Source organism: Medicago truncatula, chromosome 6 (assembly GCF_003473485.1).
Source record: "Medicago truncatula cultivar Jemalong A17 chromosome 6, MtrunA17r5.0-ANR, whole genome shotgun sequence".
Taxonomy (NCBI): domain Eukaryota; kingdom Viridiplantae; phylum Streptophyta; class Magnoliopsida; order Fabales; family Fabaceae; genus Medicago; species Medicago truncatula.
Window position 1 is genome coordinate 41,305,253 of NC_053047.1, and position 16,069 is coordinate 41,321,321.

General features: G+C 33.5%; 2 protein-coding genes across 9 annotated transcripts; both read right to left on the minus strand.

Moving 5' to 3' along the window:
* Positions 1-53: 53 nt before the first annotated feature.
* LOC25496967 (uncharacterized) lies at positions 54-5,496 on the minus strand. Its single transcript, XM_024785481.2, has 13 exons — positions 5,244-5,496; positions 4,628-4,683; positions 4,203-4,377; positions 4,006-4,107; positions 3,839-3,910; positions 3,356-3,472; positions 3,041-3,118; positions 2,463-2,700; positions 2,137-2,215; positions 1,849-2,060; positions 1,250-1,395; positions 716-838; positions 54-420 (listed from the first exon to the last, which is right to left on the minus strand). Exons 1-13 carry the CDS (start codon positions 5,328-5,330, stop codon positions 262-264), a joined length of 1,644 nt encoding a protein of 547 aa, XP_024641249.1. The 5' UTR covers positions 5,331-5,496; the 3' UTR covers positions 54-261.
* Positions 5,497-6,914: 1,418 nt separating this feature from the next.
* LOC25496968 (putative F-box/FBD/LRR-repeat protein At1g78760) lies at positions 6,915-14,176 on the minus strand. 8 transcript variants are annotated; one of them, XR_003013127.2, is made up of 7 exons: positions 13,874-14,175; positions 12,279-13,275; positions 11,832-12,145; positions 9,841-11,225; positions 8,359-9,283; positions 7,921-8,238; positions 6,915-7,275 (listed from the first exon to the last, which is right to left on the minus strand). XR_003013127.2 is itself a non-coding variant. In XM_024785904.2 (4 exons), exons 2-3 carry the CDS (start codon positions 13,269-13,271, stop codon positions 11,861-11,863), a joined length of 1,278 nt encoding a protein of 425 aa, XP_024641672.1. In that variant the 5' UTR covers positions 13,272-13,275; positions 13,874-14,176; the 3' UTR covers positions 6,915-7,275; positions 11,837-11,860. The 8 variants fall into 8 exon arrangements, 3 of the variants coding, with proteins under 3 accessions (XP_024641672.1, XP_024641673.1, XP_013453173.2); XR_003013129.2 differs by having other exon boundaries at positions 8,359-8,511; positions 8,622-11,225; XR_003013128.2 differs by having other exon boundaries at positions 6,937-7,275; positions 10,827-11,225.
* Positions 14,177-16,069: the final 1,893 nt, after the last annotated feature.

Genomic DNA, 16,069 nt, shown 5'->3' on the forward strand with positions numbered 1-16,069 from the left:
TTGTTACAATTACAAAATTTTCTACAAGATGAATCACCATATATATTGAAATTTAATAACAAAAAAATATGCAACTAGGATTCTACCTAACTAAAGAATCGATCAACCATGTGGGAGATAGGAGTTACACTAGACAGATATTGTATGCTCCTTGAGGTCTGCCTTGGTCCTGGCCCTGACTAGCCTTCGAAACCCAACTCACTTAAGCCTTTGTATTCCAAAAACGATTTTGTTTCGCTAAATGAAGCCATTTTTTTGTAGTTATTCAGATCTCTTGGGTTGACGCCATTCCGTGTATTTCTTGGACAATGAACTGAGGAGTGGTCCTTTTGAAGGAAACCCTTTTCTTCCATGTAAAAGTTTTCCAGCCAAGTCTGTGAAAACTGGAGCCATATCCTTGTTTGGTTGAGTCCTATCTATCTGAAGAAATACAAAACAAAAAACTCTAGATGAGAAAAAGGATTGCAAAGTTGCATGAATAACTTATGATGTCCTAATAACATGAGCTATTTTGAACTTGTTATCTTAAGTTCTGCCAAATAGTTTATTGTTATAAGTTGATTTCAACTTATGTAGAGTTTACCTACATTCTCTCTTCGATTGTAGAAAATACTTATACATAAGTTCTTATATGAGAAAGACTTGTCGATAAGCGTTTAATTAAGGTGTATATTCAAACATTCTCATAATGTTTATTAAACCTTGACCAACTTACCTTGCAGATTTTCCCATTTTTCAAATGGTATCTAATACCAGACCAATTAATAGATTGAGAGAAATGAGAACGAATTGCAGATATAGGGTATAGAAAGTTATCCACCAACATGGCAATGAATACCTGCTCAAGAAAAAATTAAAGAAAATAATCACTTAGCTTACCAACTAGTAAATGTGTATTTTTCATATCTTGGCATATATTCACACAAATTCATATTTCACATATTATGATATTTGTCCAACATATATTCACACAAATGCATGCATCAATTTCTCTATTTCATATTGAGAGTCTATTTGGATTAGCTTATTTGAACTTATCTAATGTCATAAGTTTGAGTCTGTTTAAGAGAACTTATGAAAACAACTTATGACATGTTTATAAGTTGTTTTTAGCTTATTTTCATATATTCTCTAAGATGTCTTATACAAAAAATTTATTTTATTTTTTGCGGTAGAAATAGCGTATTCGTAAGTGTTTATCGTGATAATCACTTATTATATTGGATGGATAGCTTGAATAAATACTTACAAGGCACCAGTTATAGTTAACAATAGAAAGAGGAGGTTCCTCTGGGGACAACATGTTGCAAAGCTGAACTTCTATTCTTGTCAAGTTCCACATTGAAAGAAGCTCAAGAAGAGTGCATATGGCTAGAAAATACACCAGTGATAACCCTGAGAGAAGGAAAACTGTAAAACCTAGGATAGAGTAGGTAACAAGATAAGTGCATGTTATTCCTGAATCTTAGGTATCTGATAGCACAACATCCCGGTTCAAAAGAAAGGAAATACGAAAAACACAAATAAAGAATACGCAAGTTTTGATCACTGAGTTCGGCCAATTGTGTCTACGTCTCCATTTACAGAATGAATACTATGATTTTCTGTTGTTCAAGTTTAGAGTTACGTATTACAATGTGTGTTTAAATACTACGGTCTAATTTACAAGATTACTCCTAAACCGTACCCAACAATATCCGCAAACGCTTTTTCTTTTTTGCATATAAAGAAGCATAAGAGACTAACAATGGAACTGTATTCCTCATTCAGAATCAGAACCTTGCCAATTGTTCACATTAGGAATCAAACACTAACAACCTACCTAAAAAGAAAAAGTTGTGTTCTCACCACCAGAAGTGTAGGCCATTTCCTCGACTGAGTAACCCTTATAGTGAAACTGTAGTGCCGCTGCAACATGAACTATCGCTATAATGTATGGCAATACAAATCCCCACGACAAATAACAGTGAACGGTGAATAGTGCGCGGTTCATTACACGGTTAACTTTCGTTGTGTACGACTCCAAAACAAATGTTTGTTTCCTCAAATAATTCCAGTACCTGTACATGTTGAACTAATTAACAGAGAATGCAGAATGAAATTTTAGTTTACATGTAAATGATTATTACAATAAACCTTCCAAAATTAAGATCAGTTGCTAGCGGGTGAGGAAAGACAGCGACTGGCGGAGAAGAAATTAGCTTTTTATGAGCTCCTGTAAAGGATAATAAACAGAAATGAATCTAGACCTATATAATAAATACGAAAAAAAAAACGCAAATAAAGTACACACATATTTGATCGCAGAGCTTGGCCAATTTTGCCAAAGTCTCCGGTTGTAGAGTGATCGCAGTATCTTTCTATTTGAACACTCGTTATTTTCAATGAGAAATGCTGATATGGTTGTTATATGATGCTCACAAAGTGTTAATATAACAGTTTTAATAGTATTGATTACTCACCAGCTATGGCTGCAAGAGTCATATCATCAGAATATCCACCATTTTGAAGTTCTGAGACTACACCACAATTATCTTGCCTAAAGTCTTCAGCATGCATCTTTAGAAAAAAATGAACAGTTAGAATGCAAGTATTTTTATACACCAAAGAAAAAGAAAAAAGGTAGAAGCTACTTGCCATCATGCAACCTCCCCACAAAAAGAAGGTTTTTCCACCAGTGGCAAATCCTATTGAACAAGGCTGTGGAACAAAAAAAATATCATCAGATATGAACAAATGAGTTGAATAAGTATAATTTATAGTAGCCATCAAGATCTTGGTTATCAAATCGAGATTGAAATCGTGAATCAGATGACTTTTTACCGAATCTAAATATGAATCGTAAGACACTGTCAATAATGAATTGGAATTCACCATAATGACTTGAGATTCAAGATAAGTTTCATGTCCAAATTGATACGCACTAGAGATTCGTATTGATTAGGTTCAATTTAGTATGCATTCGAGATATGGATCGGCCGTATCATAAACACTGATAACCATGATCATTAGAGAGACATATCTAGAGGTAGGTGTGTACCATATGGTATTCATAGATGCAGTAACTCCCTAAACTTCCAGATGGTAAATCAAGAGGATATCCAGTTTGTATAAATATCTGTTGAGCATAGAAAAAGTTTAATAGTGTAATCAAATAACCATAAATATTTCAAATAAATTCTACACATATTTTCAAATTCGGATTGTCTCCGCTCGCAATATAATGCATTCATGCAGTTAGCATATCAGTGATCTTTGGAGGGATCGTCTGATTTCAATCCAATGGCCACCAAAATGCTGACTGTGCGGAGTAACTGATTACAGCTGATCTGAATTTCAAATTTTTAAGGCATACCTCAGGATTTCTTTCCATCTCACGAGCGAGTGCACCTATTGATCCAGGATGTAGGCTCACATCATCATCTAAAAACAATACATATTTGCTGTCTTTATCCATGGTCTCCACTCCAACCTGCTCAATTGCCAATACTATTGTAAGACTAAAATAGTTGGTACAATGCAACAAGAAAAGACAAAGCAATTAATCAACAGTAATGAAAATACTTGCGCATCAAGTAACAGTAGGTCCTTCATAGATATCTTTGCTTAACAAGTGAAAAAACCAGGTTTCATATATAGTATGGCCTTAAATTACATATAAGCATGAAAAAACTTCAATTACATATAAGCATGAAAAAACCAGGTTTCATGATTTGAACATCGGTATGAAATTAACTTCAATTACATATAAGCATGAAAAAACCAGGTTTCATATATAGTATGGCCTTAAATTGTGTTTGAAAATAATAGCAAAAATATATGCAAGAAAAAAGTGTACCAATTGATTGTGAATTTTTTGACTACAAGTTGTTGACAAACCAGCTACAATTACCCTAGCCTCTACAGAACCCTGCATATATAAAAGATTATTACTTTATGACAATTCCAAAACTGAAGTAGAGTGATTAAAAGGAAATCAAGCTTCAATATGAATTTCACTTGCACCTCAAATTCTGATAGTAATCTTGATACAGAATGGTAAGCAGGATCTTCTGTACTTTCTACAACTAAAATAAATTCTAGAGGACCACCATATAGAGATGTTAACTGCATAAAAAATCAAACATTGTTATGTTTTTTTCTGATATTTTTGCTGAAGAATTCATACAATATTTAATGTTATAGTGGTGTGTGTCCTATACCTGAGTCCTCCAATTATGGAGATTGTGTTCACCAAACCCCTTTAGAGGCATAATTACTGTTACTTTTGGCAAATTGACCTGATTGCAATGCTCAAGTTCATTGATATCATGACATATAAAAGCAAAGCTATTTCCATTCTGTATACTCCTCCTTATTCTTCTTATCTCTCTTTTCCTGTAACATTAAAATGATGCAAATATGTTATGGACACAACAAATAAGAGTTTCTTTACTTTGTTTGATATTAATGCGCTATGTAACACCAACACCTCGGATTTAGGGAATGTCCGTCATGTGTCGGTGTTTAATGTCGACATATGTGGTTACATCCAATCACTTTTGTCTTCTTAAACTATTATGGTGTCTAGTGTCGTGTATGGTGTATGTATTTGTGTCTGTGTCAGTGCTTCATAATCAATGAGTACCTGACACATGCAGCTGAAGCCCACCCAAAAGCTAAGACTAAGCAAATGATACATCCCTGCACATTGAACATAAAATTCAGATTATGGGGACAAACACATTAAGTTTTGAGCAACTACACAAATGGAATTAGACATCGCATCGTAACCTAATATGTTAATACATTAGATATATAAATCATTTCACTGTATATTGTTCAACTTCCATTTTTCCATCCAATGTGAAACTCTTATTCGCACTTGATATACCAACAAAAATGAGCTTACTAAAAAGAACCACCTCGGCATTAATTAAAGTGGCACTAATAGCTTTTTTACAACCGTCCTCGAGAGGATTTAAACTCTTACCACTAAAACGCGTCTAAGTTATAAATTTCATACATACATACATACATACATATATATGTATATATACACACGCATGCGCGCGCACACATATACATATATGCATGTTTGTGTACATAACATATATACATTGTGTGCGTATATAAAGGGCAGTTTGGTGTGTCTCAGTTTTACATATGGAATTGCAAAAAAATAGGGTTGAAACATGTGATAAAAAAAAATAAAAAAAGTTGAATATGTAAAAGAGAGAGTAATGCAGAAATGGAAAACCTACCTGAATTTGAATGAAAAATCCAAAAGGAGAAGAGAATTCTGAGCTGAGAGAAAAGAGGAAGGAATCAAGAGAGTCTAAGGAAGGCATTGATATTGTGAATGACCCTTCTTTCTGTTATTCTTTGAAACAATTCTTCTTTGATTCTTACATCACAAAAATACAAGGAGAAATTCTTCATTCATTGAATTTGAGCCTATTTCTATTTCATTTTCTGTTTCTCTCTCTATTCTTTATTTTCTATATCTAATATTTGATAATGAGAGAGAGAGAGAGAGAGAGAGAGAATGTTTTAAAACACAAGCTAAAAATAGAGAAGAGAGGGATTGGTTGTTACATATAGTTTTTTAGACTCCAAAGACTATATTACAATGGCATCATGCAATGTGTCTGTCACATTTCATGTGTGTATGATCCAAGTTATTCTAAGATGCTTCTGAATCTTCTATATGAATAATTTCTATACAAATTGTTTATTGACATTGCTAATTAAGAGTTTAGGATAATATTAAAAAACATAAATAAGTTTTATACATGTATCCAAAAAAATTTTGATAAAATTTAGTACTTATATAAAAAGGTGCGCCCATCAGATCTAACGCAAGTGGTTGGTGCACAAGGTTTGAGTAAAGAAGTCAAGCCACAAAAAAGCCTTTTAGATTTTGGACCTTGTGTTAAAAAAAAAAAAAAAATCATTTTTTTTAATTCAAAAACATATTGTTGAAAATGTTTGTGATAAACAAATTGGTATTTAGTTTTGAAACATCAAACTTAAGACAGCAAACAACACATTAAACCATAATATGTTTGGTTACAACCATCTAAAGGTGACCAGAGCACCAAAGAGACATACTCTTCACAAACAATTGTTCAAGATTTTAGAAGTTTTTTTTTTTTTTAATCAATAATACTTACTTAGGATACATACATGACAACAAACACAAAAATGACTTGTGGAGAATGGTCCAAACCAAACAAAAGCTTGCCACCCCTAAGAGTTTTGTGATTTCTTTTTTATGAATAAATTTTGGCTTGTAAAAAATTTGTATATAAAAATTGGTTTTCATTTTAAAATTATTAACATACTTTTAATTTAATAAAAAAAATAATATGTTTTGCTCTTATCTTAATTTTTTTTACTTTTAAAAATATGTTTAATTTATTCAATCCTTAAACTATTATAATTTTGAAATCGATATAATTAGATATTTTAACACATGTTTTTGTTGTATTATAATCAGCACCTTATTTCTTCGAGTATGCTTCTCCGTCAGTTTAATAGTTACATTGGTTTGTCGTAATTGTGACAAATCTATTTTTTTTTCTTTTTTTTATAAAAATTCTAACAAGTCTATTGTGATATCAAACATGCACTTTATTGTATCTATAATAGTTCTTTTAGGTTAGAGCTCTCAAGCCACAAACACTTGCTCTTTAAAATTGCAAAATTTATTACCAAGTAAAACGTTTCACATGTTTTTTTAGTAAATAAACTTACGAATGTTGACATGTTTATTGAAGCTCTAGATGAACCCCAATCAGATAAATAGGTTCATGTGCAGCCTACAAACAATCCACAAATCTATTTTCAGTTGATTTATGCATCACAAATAGAACCACTAAACTTTAGTTTCGTATATTTTTGACATGGTTTATGCATTATAAATAGAGACATTAGACTTCATGACACAGTGTCTGCATCAGAAATAGTCATTTGCTTTTAACAAAATCACAAAACTTCATTATTCTGCATCACCAATATTAGTAGATGTGCCTAAGTTTACTGAATGAATGGTATCAGCTCTAAAAATATTACAATTTACCAAACAAATAGTTACTTATTACTTGATGGATACTTGAACCTAACTAAACAAACTTAGACAAACATTTCTTATCTCTGTCAATGGCTGGGGCAAAAGTTATAATGTCGTCTTCCTCACAGCTATCAAATAATCGGAGTTGATCCACGTGCCATTTCAACCATAAGTCCGTAACCAGCAGCTTCACCCATTTCATGTAGCAAAGAAAAATGACCCTGAAAAGAATGAACACTAATATGATATACTACTTATGGAACATAAACGCAAAACTTTCCAGAAATGAAAGCAACCACTACACATAAAGACGGACGAAACTAATTCATTACATCCAACATTAAAATTCAAAAACAGGAAAAATATGTCACTGGATTATGAAATTTTCATATCTTTCGCAATCTAAAACATCTGGATATTGCGCACAAGTTCGTCTATTGATGATATTTCCAAAAAAAAACTGATTGACTGCATGAATATGTTTGAATGAGTGATTAACAACCTCAATCTAATAATAGGTTTTCCAAATAGACTCTACGTAGCAGGCATCAGAAGCATATCACTCAACTACAACAAAGGAAACTCAAAATTAACTAAAACAATAGTGCCTTTATTGTGCTTCGTTTTAAATTGGATCAGAATGACTCGCAAACAAAATGAACATGCAGCCAAAAAACTCCCAATATGAAAACAAAAACCACTAAATCACGGCCTTCTTTACGGTTTGAAGTTTACTTTGCTTCCTATTATTAATCAACAGTTCTGCTCATCAATGTATGGTCATTTGACTAAACAAATCTAAAATAAACTATATAGCAAATAATTAAGATAATCCATGATCAACTATAAAGAATAGCAAACATTACGTTAGATAAACTCTTCATCGAGCACTAATAATCTGATGTGATGTTGACTTTGGCTGACGGTGAGTTTTGAAGCAAGAAGTCCACTATTCCATCAGGTATGGAAGGTGGTTCTAAACCCGCTTTAAATGCTTTTCGTAACTTGGAAGCTTCTTTGCGTGACTTTGCAGCAGCTTTCTTTAACATGGCTTGATTGGCTTCATACATGAAGTGGAGTAATGATGGGAGAATTCCAAGCCGTTCCAATTTTATTTCCACCGACTTCAAGTTACACAAAGAAGGAAGCTTAACCTCCAATAAATCAGGAACTAAGGAGAGAATCTAAGCATTAAGGAATGAGGGTGAATTAGGATCAGTTATGCAAGTCAGTGGATTTAAAAAAATAATAATAAAGAATCTTAAGATGAATGTAAAACAAAGCCTCAAATCATGCCAAAGTACCTGAAGAGTACTTGAAGAGACTGTTAATGATTCTATGTTAGCAAGGTCTAGCAGCCAGCTGAATAGAATCATAGGAGACTTGTCTACTTTTGAAAACATATGTGCATCAATGTTTACTTCTTTAACGGAAGAAAATCCACTCCCACATATTTTCTGTTTAGGAGTACCATAAAAAGTAAAGGTGCAGAGACTCGGAGCAGCTAGCTCGATTTTGTCAAAGTTGAATAAATTCTTATACAAATATAAATTGTCTAGTGTCTCACTTGATATCCGGAGGATTTGTGCATCCTTAACCATACAACGACTAATGATCAAGCTATTCAACTTGGTAAAGGCTGAAAAGGGCTCAGCACAACGGTTTTCATCACCGCAGAAGGTGAAACCAGTTAGATCCAAGCTGGTTAACGCTGGCATATTCAGATATTTCGGAAATGTATCAGGAAAAATGCAACCATTGTAAATCGAAAGCGTCAGAGATGTAAGAGCCTGACATGAGGACACACATGGCATAAGGAGATCACTATCATGAGAAATAGAGATTCCTAATTGTTGGATTTGTGTATTATGGGAACACGCGTAATTTAAAATTTTTTGGACCAGTTCAGACTCGTAATCGCTATCGCACTCAAAATCAAGAATGTGCAATGCAGCTGAGTTATCACGAAGAGTCAAAATCTTAGACACGAATGTGAAAAATTGCTTTTCTTTTCCACGGAATAAAGTTGAGGAATGCAAAAAAAGTTCTGGAATACGTTTCCAAAGATGTTTCCATCTGGTGGACAAAATGCAAGTTCGAACAGCGTATTCGATTCTCAAAAATGACAAAATGTAAACAAGAAGGCAGTCGGGTAAGTCACTTAGTCTGTCTTCACTTTCTTCGTTTTCGGAGTGACTTCTTCTCTTCATCTTTTCTCGAATCATTAAGCTAAAAAAAGGAACAAGATAGATATATGGAATTACATTCAATATAACATAACAAGAAAATGAGCAATTATAAAACTGGGGAAAGAAAACCTAGAACAGTTTTCTTTGAATAACTCATGTGGTCCTTTAAGTAAGATGGATGTTTGTAACAAATTAGTCTTTTAATTCTTTTCTTTTTGCAAATTAGTCCTTCGAGTAAGTCATAAACTATTTACATTGTTACCATTTTCATTCAACTTCGTTAAAACATGATTACCTTATCGTTGCCGTTACCATTTAAAATTGATGTGACCGGTCCAAAAAATGTTTATATAACACCAAACATGATTTTTTTTTTTTGACAGAAACACCAAACATGATTACTTACTTGCAATCATATAAACAGTATAAATCTGATCAATTTCGTTTCAAAATAAGCTTGAATATGCACATGTGAACCCTAGTTCTAAGAGGGTAATAATAAAAAATAAAAATAAAAATAAAAACGTAAAAAATGATTAATTTGTTAATTTAGAGAAAAGGTATAAACATGAAATTGAATGGAGGAATGAGAAATACCTCGTTGTTGAGCTGTGAGTCTGTGACATCTGCGGTGGTTAGTTCCTTTTGTGTGTTTGCAATATCGTGGTATTTTATATTTATATGAAGAAAATAAAATTATTTGTAGAATTAAGATTTAAGAAAGAGTTAATCTCTTTAGTGCCCCAAAGATAGAGCGAATTAGAGCTCTCAAATGGTCAAATTTATTGATTGATTTAAAATTAGACTACACAAACACAATACTCCCTTCGTCCCAAATTATACGAAGAAAAAAAAATCATCTCAAATTATATATCGCTTTACAATACGAAACATTAATATTACTTTTTCTATTATATTCTTAACTATTTATTACTTTTTTTTTTCAATTCTTTAATTTATCTTTCTCGTACCATTTATTAAGGATAATTTTGTAAAACAACTTATAATATTTCTTTCCCACACAAAATTAATTATATTTCTTAATATGTGGTAAATATTTAAAACGTCATACGATTTGAGACAGGGGGAGTAGTAGTATACACATTAATTCCTTCAAAAAAATATAGTATACACATTCATGTACCCGACCCAACCCAAGTGATGGGTCGGTCCGACTCATTTCAATTTTAATTTATTAATTATTTGGGGTTAGATAGTTCAACTGGTTTGAGTTAAGCAAAGAGAGATTATAGATATTGGGTTTAAACTTGAACGAATGGGTAAAATAAATCTAACAAACTTATTAGTTATTACTAACAATTGTTATTCAAAAGGAGAAAAAAATGTGTTCATTGATTTTACTTTTAAATTTATAAATGAAGGAAAATTAGAGAAAAAATAAATAAAAGCTGTTGAATGTCATTGTTTTCCTTGCGTTAATCATTTGTTCTTTAATATCCACTTGAAGCTTGAAGGGATAACACAAACAAGGAATAAAATTAGTTCTCCATATTTATTATAAAGAAACCAAAGCCATGCTTGTTCAAAAAAAAAAAAAAAGCAAGACTGATAAAATATTTAACCTCATTCAATAGGTGAAAACTTCTCATAACTGTTGTCACTTGTAAATATTTTCGGTCCTTTTTGATTTGTGAAGGGAAGACTAGTAGTGCTTTAAATTGTTTCATACCTCTGAGCATCCAAAAAAAATGTGATCATGTAATTACTTCAGTATCAGTAGTTGTGCCTAAGTTTACTCAATGGATGGTATCCCAAACAAGTTGCTATTCAGACTGAAAACATTAGACAAAGAAGTTGCTCCTGCTTGATGGATGCTTGAACCTGACTAACTAAACAAACTTAGACAAACATTTCTTATCTCGGTCAATGGCTGAGTAGTCACAGCTATCAAACATTTCAACCATAAACAGCAGATGTCTAGTCATCAATTCACCCATTTCATGCAGCAAAGAAAAATGGCCCTGAAAAGAATGAACACGAATTATATGTTATACTACTTACAGAACATAAACGCAAAGCTTTCTAGAGATGAAAGCAACCACTACACATAGAGACGACCTAAACTAATTCATTACATTCAACATTACAATTCAAAAACAGGGGTTTGAACTAGTAAGTCTTTATAGGTCATCTTCATATGCATTGACAGGAAATTTTCGTATCTATCACAATCCAAAACATCTTGATATTTGCACACAAGTTCGTCTATTGATGATATTTCCAAAATAGAGTGGTTAACAACCTCAATCTAATAATATGTTTTCCAAATAGACTCTACGTAGCAGGCATCAAAAGCATATCACTCAACTACAACAAAGGAAACTCAAAATTAACTAAAACAATAGTGCCTTTATTGCGCTTTGTTTTAAAATTGGATCAGAATGACTCGCAAACAAAAAGAACATGCAGCCCAAAAACTCCCAATATGAAAACAAAAGCCACTAAATCACGGCCTTCTTTACGGTTTGAAGTTTACTTTGCTACCTATTATTAATCAACAGTTCTGCTCATCAATGTATGGCCATTTGACTAAACAAATCACAAATAAACTATATAGAATAACATACATTACGTTAGATAAACTCTTCATCGAGCGCTAATAATCTGATGTGATGTTAACTTTGGCAGACGGTGAGTTTTGAAGCAAGAAGTCCACTATTCCATCAGGTACGGAAGGTGGTCGCAAACCCGCTTTAAATGCTTTTCGTAGCTTGGAAGCTTCTTTGCGTGACTTGGCAGCAGCTTTCTTTAACATGGCTTCTTTCACTAAGTACAATAATTTTGTGTGATCTTCAAGTGGCTCCAATTTTATTTCCATCGACTTCAAGTTACTCAAAGAAGGAAGCTTAACCTCCAATAAATTGGGAACTAAGGAGAGAATCTAAGCATTAAGTAATGAGGGTGAATTAGGATCAGATATGCAAGTCAGTAGATTTCAAAACAAAAAAAGTTAGCAATAAAATAAAGAAACTTGAGATGAATGTAAAATAAAGCCGCAAATCATGCCAAGGTACCTGAAGAGTTTTTGAAGTGACTGTTAATGATTCTAAGTTAGCAAGGTCTAGCAGCCAGCATAATAGAATCATAGGAGACTTGTCGAATTCTGAAAACATTTTTGCATCAATGTTTACTTCTTTAACAGAAGAAAATCCACTCCCATATATTTTCTGATCAGGAGTACCATTGTTTACTTCTTTAACAGAAGAAAATCCACTCGCATATATTTTCTGATCAAGAGTACCACAAAAAGTAAAGGTACAAAGATTCGGAGCAGCTAGCTCGATTTTGTTGAAGTCGAATAAATTATAACTCATAGATAAACTGTCTAGTGTCTTACTTGATATCCTGAGGATTTGTGCATCCTTAATAATACAATCCTTAATGAGCAAGTTATTCAACTTGGTAAAGGCAGAAAAGGGCTCAGCACAACCATTTTCATCACCGCAGAAGGTAAAACCAACTAGACCCAAGCTAGTTAACGCTGGCAAATTCAGAGATTTCGGAAATATTATTGTCTCAGGATAAACAACATGACGGATGTGGTAAACCGAAAGCATCAGAGATGTAAGAGCCAGACATGAAGACACACATGGCATAAGGAGATCACTATCACGAGTAATAGAGATTCCTAATTGTTGGATTTGGGTATTATGGGAACGAACGTAATTTAAAATTTTTGGGACCAGTTCAGACTCGTGATCAGTATCACACTCAAAATCAAGAATATGCAGTGCAGCTGAGTTATCACGAAGAGTCAAAATCTTAGACACGAATGTCAAAAATTTCTCGTCCTCCAAACAGAATAAAGTTGAGGAACGCAACAAAAGTTTAGGAATACGTTTCCAGAGATGTTTCCATCTGGTGGACAAAATGCAAGTTTGAACGGCGTTTTCGGTTTTCAAAAATGACAAAATGTAAATAAGAATGCAGTCGGGTAAGTCACTTAGTCTATCTTCACTTTCTTCGTTTTCAGAGCGACTTCTTCTCTTCATTTTATCTCGAAACATTAACCTTGAAAAAGGAACAAGATAAATGGAATTAAATTCTTCAATATAACATAACAAGAAAATAAGCAATTACAAAATTGGAGGAAAAAAACCTAAAACATTTTTCTTTAAATAATATAATAATGGCCAAATAACTCTTGTGATCCTTTAAGTAATGTATGTAACAAATTAGTCCTGTAAGTCATAAACTATTTACATTGTTACCATTTTTCAACCATCTTCGTTAAAACATGCTTACCTTGTCGTTACCGTTAACATTTAAAATTGTTGTGGTTGGTCTAAAAAAGTACTTATCAGCAAACATGATTACTTACATTCATTACGTCATGTTTCTTTCCGAATTCAAATCTAATTTTACAATCAATTTTTCATGAACAACAATATAGATATAAATCAAAGTAATCGATTAATTTTGTTTTAAAATAAGTCTGAATAATACATCTATGAAGCCTAGTTTTGAGAGCATTGAAGTTTAATCAAGTTTGGTGAAAATAGGGTAATGGTGAAAATTGTTATGACTTGATCAACTTAAAAAAAAAATATATAAAAATTGAGGGGAAAGGTATAAACATGAAATTGAAAGGAGGAATGAGAAATAATACCTGCAGTGGATGGAGGAATGACAAATCCATGCTTTCTGGGACAAAACGATTACACCAATATATGAATCAATGTTTTTCAATCAAAATATCAAACAAATGAGTTCAAAAATGTAACATTTTCAAAGAACATAGCTTTTTAATCGAATCACCATTGTTGTTGTTTCAGTTAGGGAAAACAAAACGCAGTGATGGTGATGATGAACGAATCTGGGCGTTGATGAATCTGGTATGGTTGAACAAAAGGGGTTTGGGTTGGAGATACGTGTGTTAGAATTTTTGGATGAATTTATGAATGAAGGGATTAAATAAGTTGACGAGTATTATACAATACATATCGTTTTTGGATAATAATTTTGTTTTATCTTATTTCACTTTCAAGGATATTATAATCAAGGGTACTATAGAAAAAATACATAATTTCATCAAAAATAACAAAATTTATTTGATTCTTTGATGTGTGTAATTTTCTCAAAAACGATAAGTATTTTGAAACAGAGGAGTAATTAATATTTGATTTCCTAAAAAAATTGAAATATGTCTTTAAGTAAATTCACTTTCAAAAAGATCATGCTTAAACTGAGACCACAAATCTGTCAAGATGAGTCAAACTTAGTTAAGCTCAATTCAACTCAATAAAAATTAAATCGACTTGAAACTTAACTCATGTTCATCTTAAATATTTTTGAGTTCATTTGAACTTGAATTCAACTAAATTCAAAGTCGCAAACAATCCAGTTCAAATTGATAGCTCAAATCAAGTGAACCAAAAGAGAAAGAAAAAAGAAACTAATTAATAAGTCTCAAAATCACATAAACTTAAAGGATGATCTTACTCCCATTGTACACGAACATGTATGCTTCATTGTAATCTTATAGATGATCTTGCTCAGTGTTGTACACTAAACTATCGATGTGGGACTCATTTTACTTGTTGGTTTGCGAAGCTTGCATGTTGAATGTCGATAACAATGAAAATGTGGGACTACTCTTATTATCTCATCTTTGGAATTGTGAACTATTGTTTTATTTGATTTAAGAATGTGTCACGTCGCTTATTTAAGGGAAATGATTCATGCACACCCTTTCATGTACACCTTCATATACACCTCTTATGTGGCATGGGTATTTTAGAAATTTCACACAACTTTCTCTTTCCCACCCTCTTCTCTCTCTTAGATCTCCCTTTCTTCTCCCTCTCACTCTGCCGCCTCTAACTCACCGGCCTCCACCACTCACCGGCCACCGCACCCTTTTGTTCCATACTCCCAAATACATCCTCGTGTGGCCTTTCATCTTCTCTCTTCTCTCTCTACAACATAGACCCACTGACTGCACATCCATGCTCCTTCACCACTACCACTGTTGCTCCCGTCGCACCTGCGCCCCATCCTCCTTCATCTTGTTTCCCATCTCCGACAACACAAACCTCTTCTTCTCTGCAACATAGCCGCAACCATCCAGATATGCAACACAGCCTCTTCTTCTCTTCTTCCTCTCCACCACCGTTTATCATCACACTCCCTCACGTGGCATACCTCCCTCACACACCCTTCCATATGTCAAAAAATATATAAAATATTCCATAAAGAGTGCCAGCCCAACAAAAAAATAAAAAATATTGAATTTTTAAATTGGATGTCACCGTTCTTTCTCCATCGTTATGTCTATCTCTCATTGCCATCGACCACCGTCATCGTCTCACCATATGCCACTATTGCTGCCGTGAACCACAACAATCTCCTGGGTTTTAGATCTAAACGGTGGTGGAGAGGAAGAAGAGAAGAAGAGGCTGTGTTGCATATCTGGATGGTTGCGGCTATGTTGCAGAGAAGAAGAGGTTTGTGTTGTCGGAGATGGGAAACAAGATGAAGGAGGATGGGGCGCAGGTGCGACGGGAGCAACAGTGGTAGTGGTGAAGGAGCATGGATGTGCAGTCAGTGGGTCTATGTTGTAGAGAGAGAAGAGAGAAGATGAAAGGCCACACGAGGATGTATTTGGGAGTATGGAACAAAAGGGTGCGGTGGCCAGTGAGTGGTGGAGGCCGGTGAGTTAGAGGCGGCAGAGTGAGAGGGAGAAGAAAGGGAGATCTAAGAGAGAGAAGAGGGTGGGAAAGAGAAAGTTGTGTGAAATTTCTAAAATACCCATGCCACATAAGAGGTGTATATGAAGGTGTACATGAAAGGGTGTGCATGAATC

What these genes read in the sequence shown, in the direction of transcription:
- LOC25496967 (XM_024785481.2), bottom strand. Translation starts at nt 5,330, where the DNA reads ATGCCTTCCTTAGACTCTCTTGATTCCTTCCTCTTTTCTCTCAGCTCA. An exon ending in GATTACTATCAGAATTTGAG is followed by an intron (nt 3,911 to 4,005) that starts GTGCAAGTGAAA and finishes TTATATATGCAG; the next exon opens with GGTTCTGTAGAGGCTAGGGT. An exon ending in AAAAAATTCACAATCAATTG is followed by an intron (nt 3,473 to 3,838) that starts GTACACTTTTTT and finishes GCAATTGAGCAG; the next exon opens with GTTGGAGTGGAGACCATGGA.
- LOC25496968 (XM_024785904.2), bottom strand. Translation starts at nt 13,271, where the DNA reads ATGTTTCGAGATAAAATGAAGAGAAGAAGTCGCTCTGAAAACGAAGAA. An exon ending in TCACTTCAAAAACTCTTCAG is followed by an intron (nt 12,146 to 12,278) that starts GTACCTTGGCAT and finishes CTTAATGCTTAG; the next exon opens with ATTCTCTCCTTAGTTCCCAA.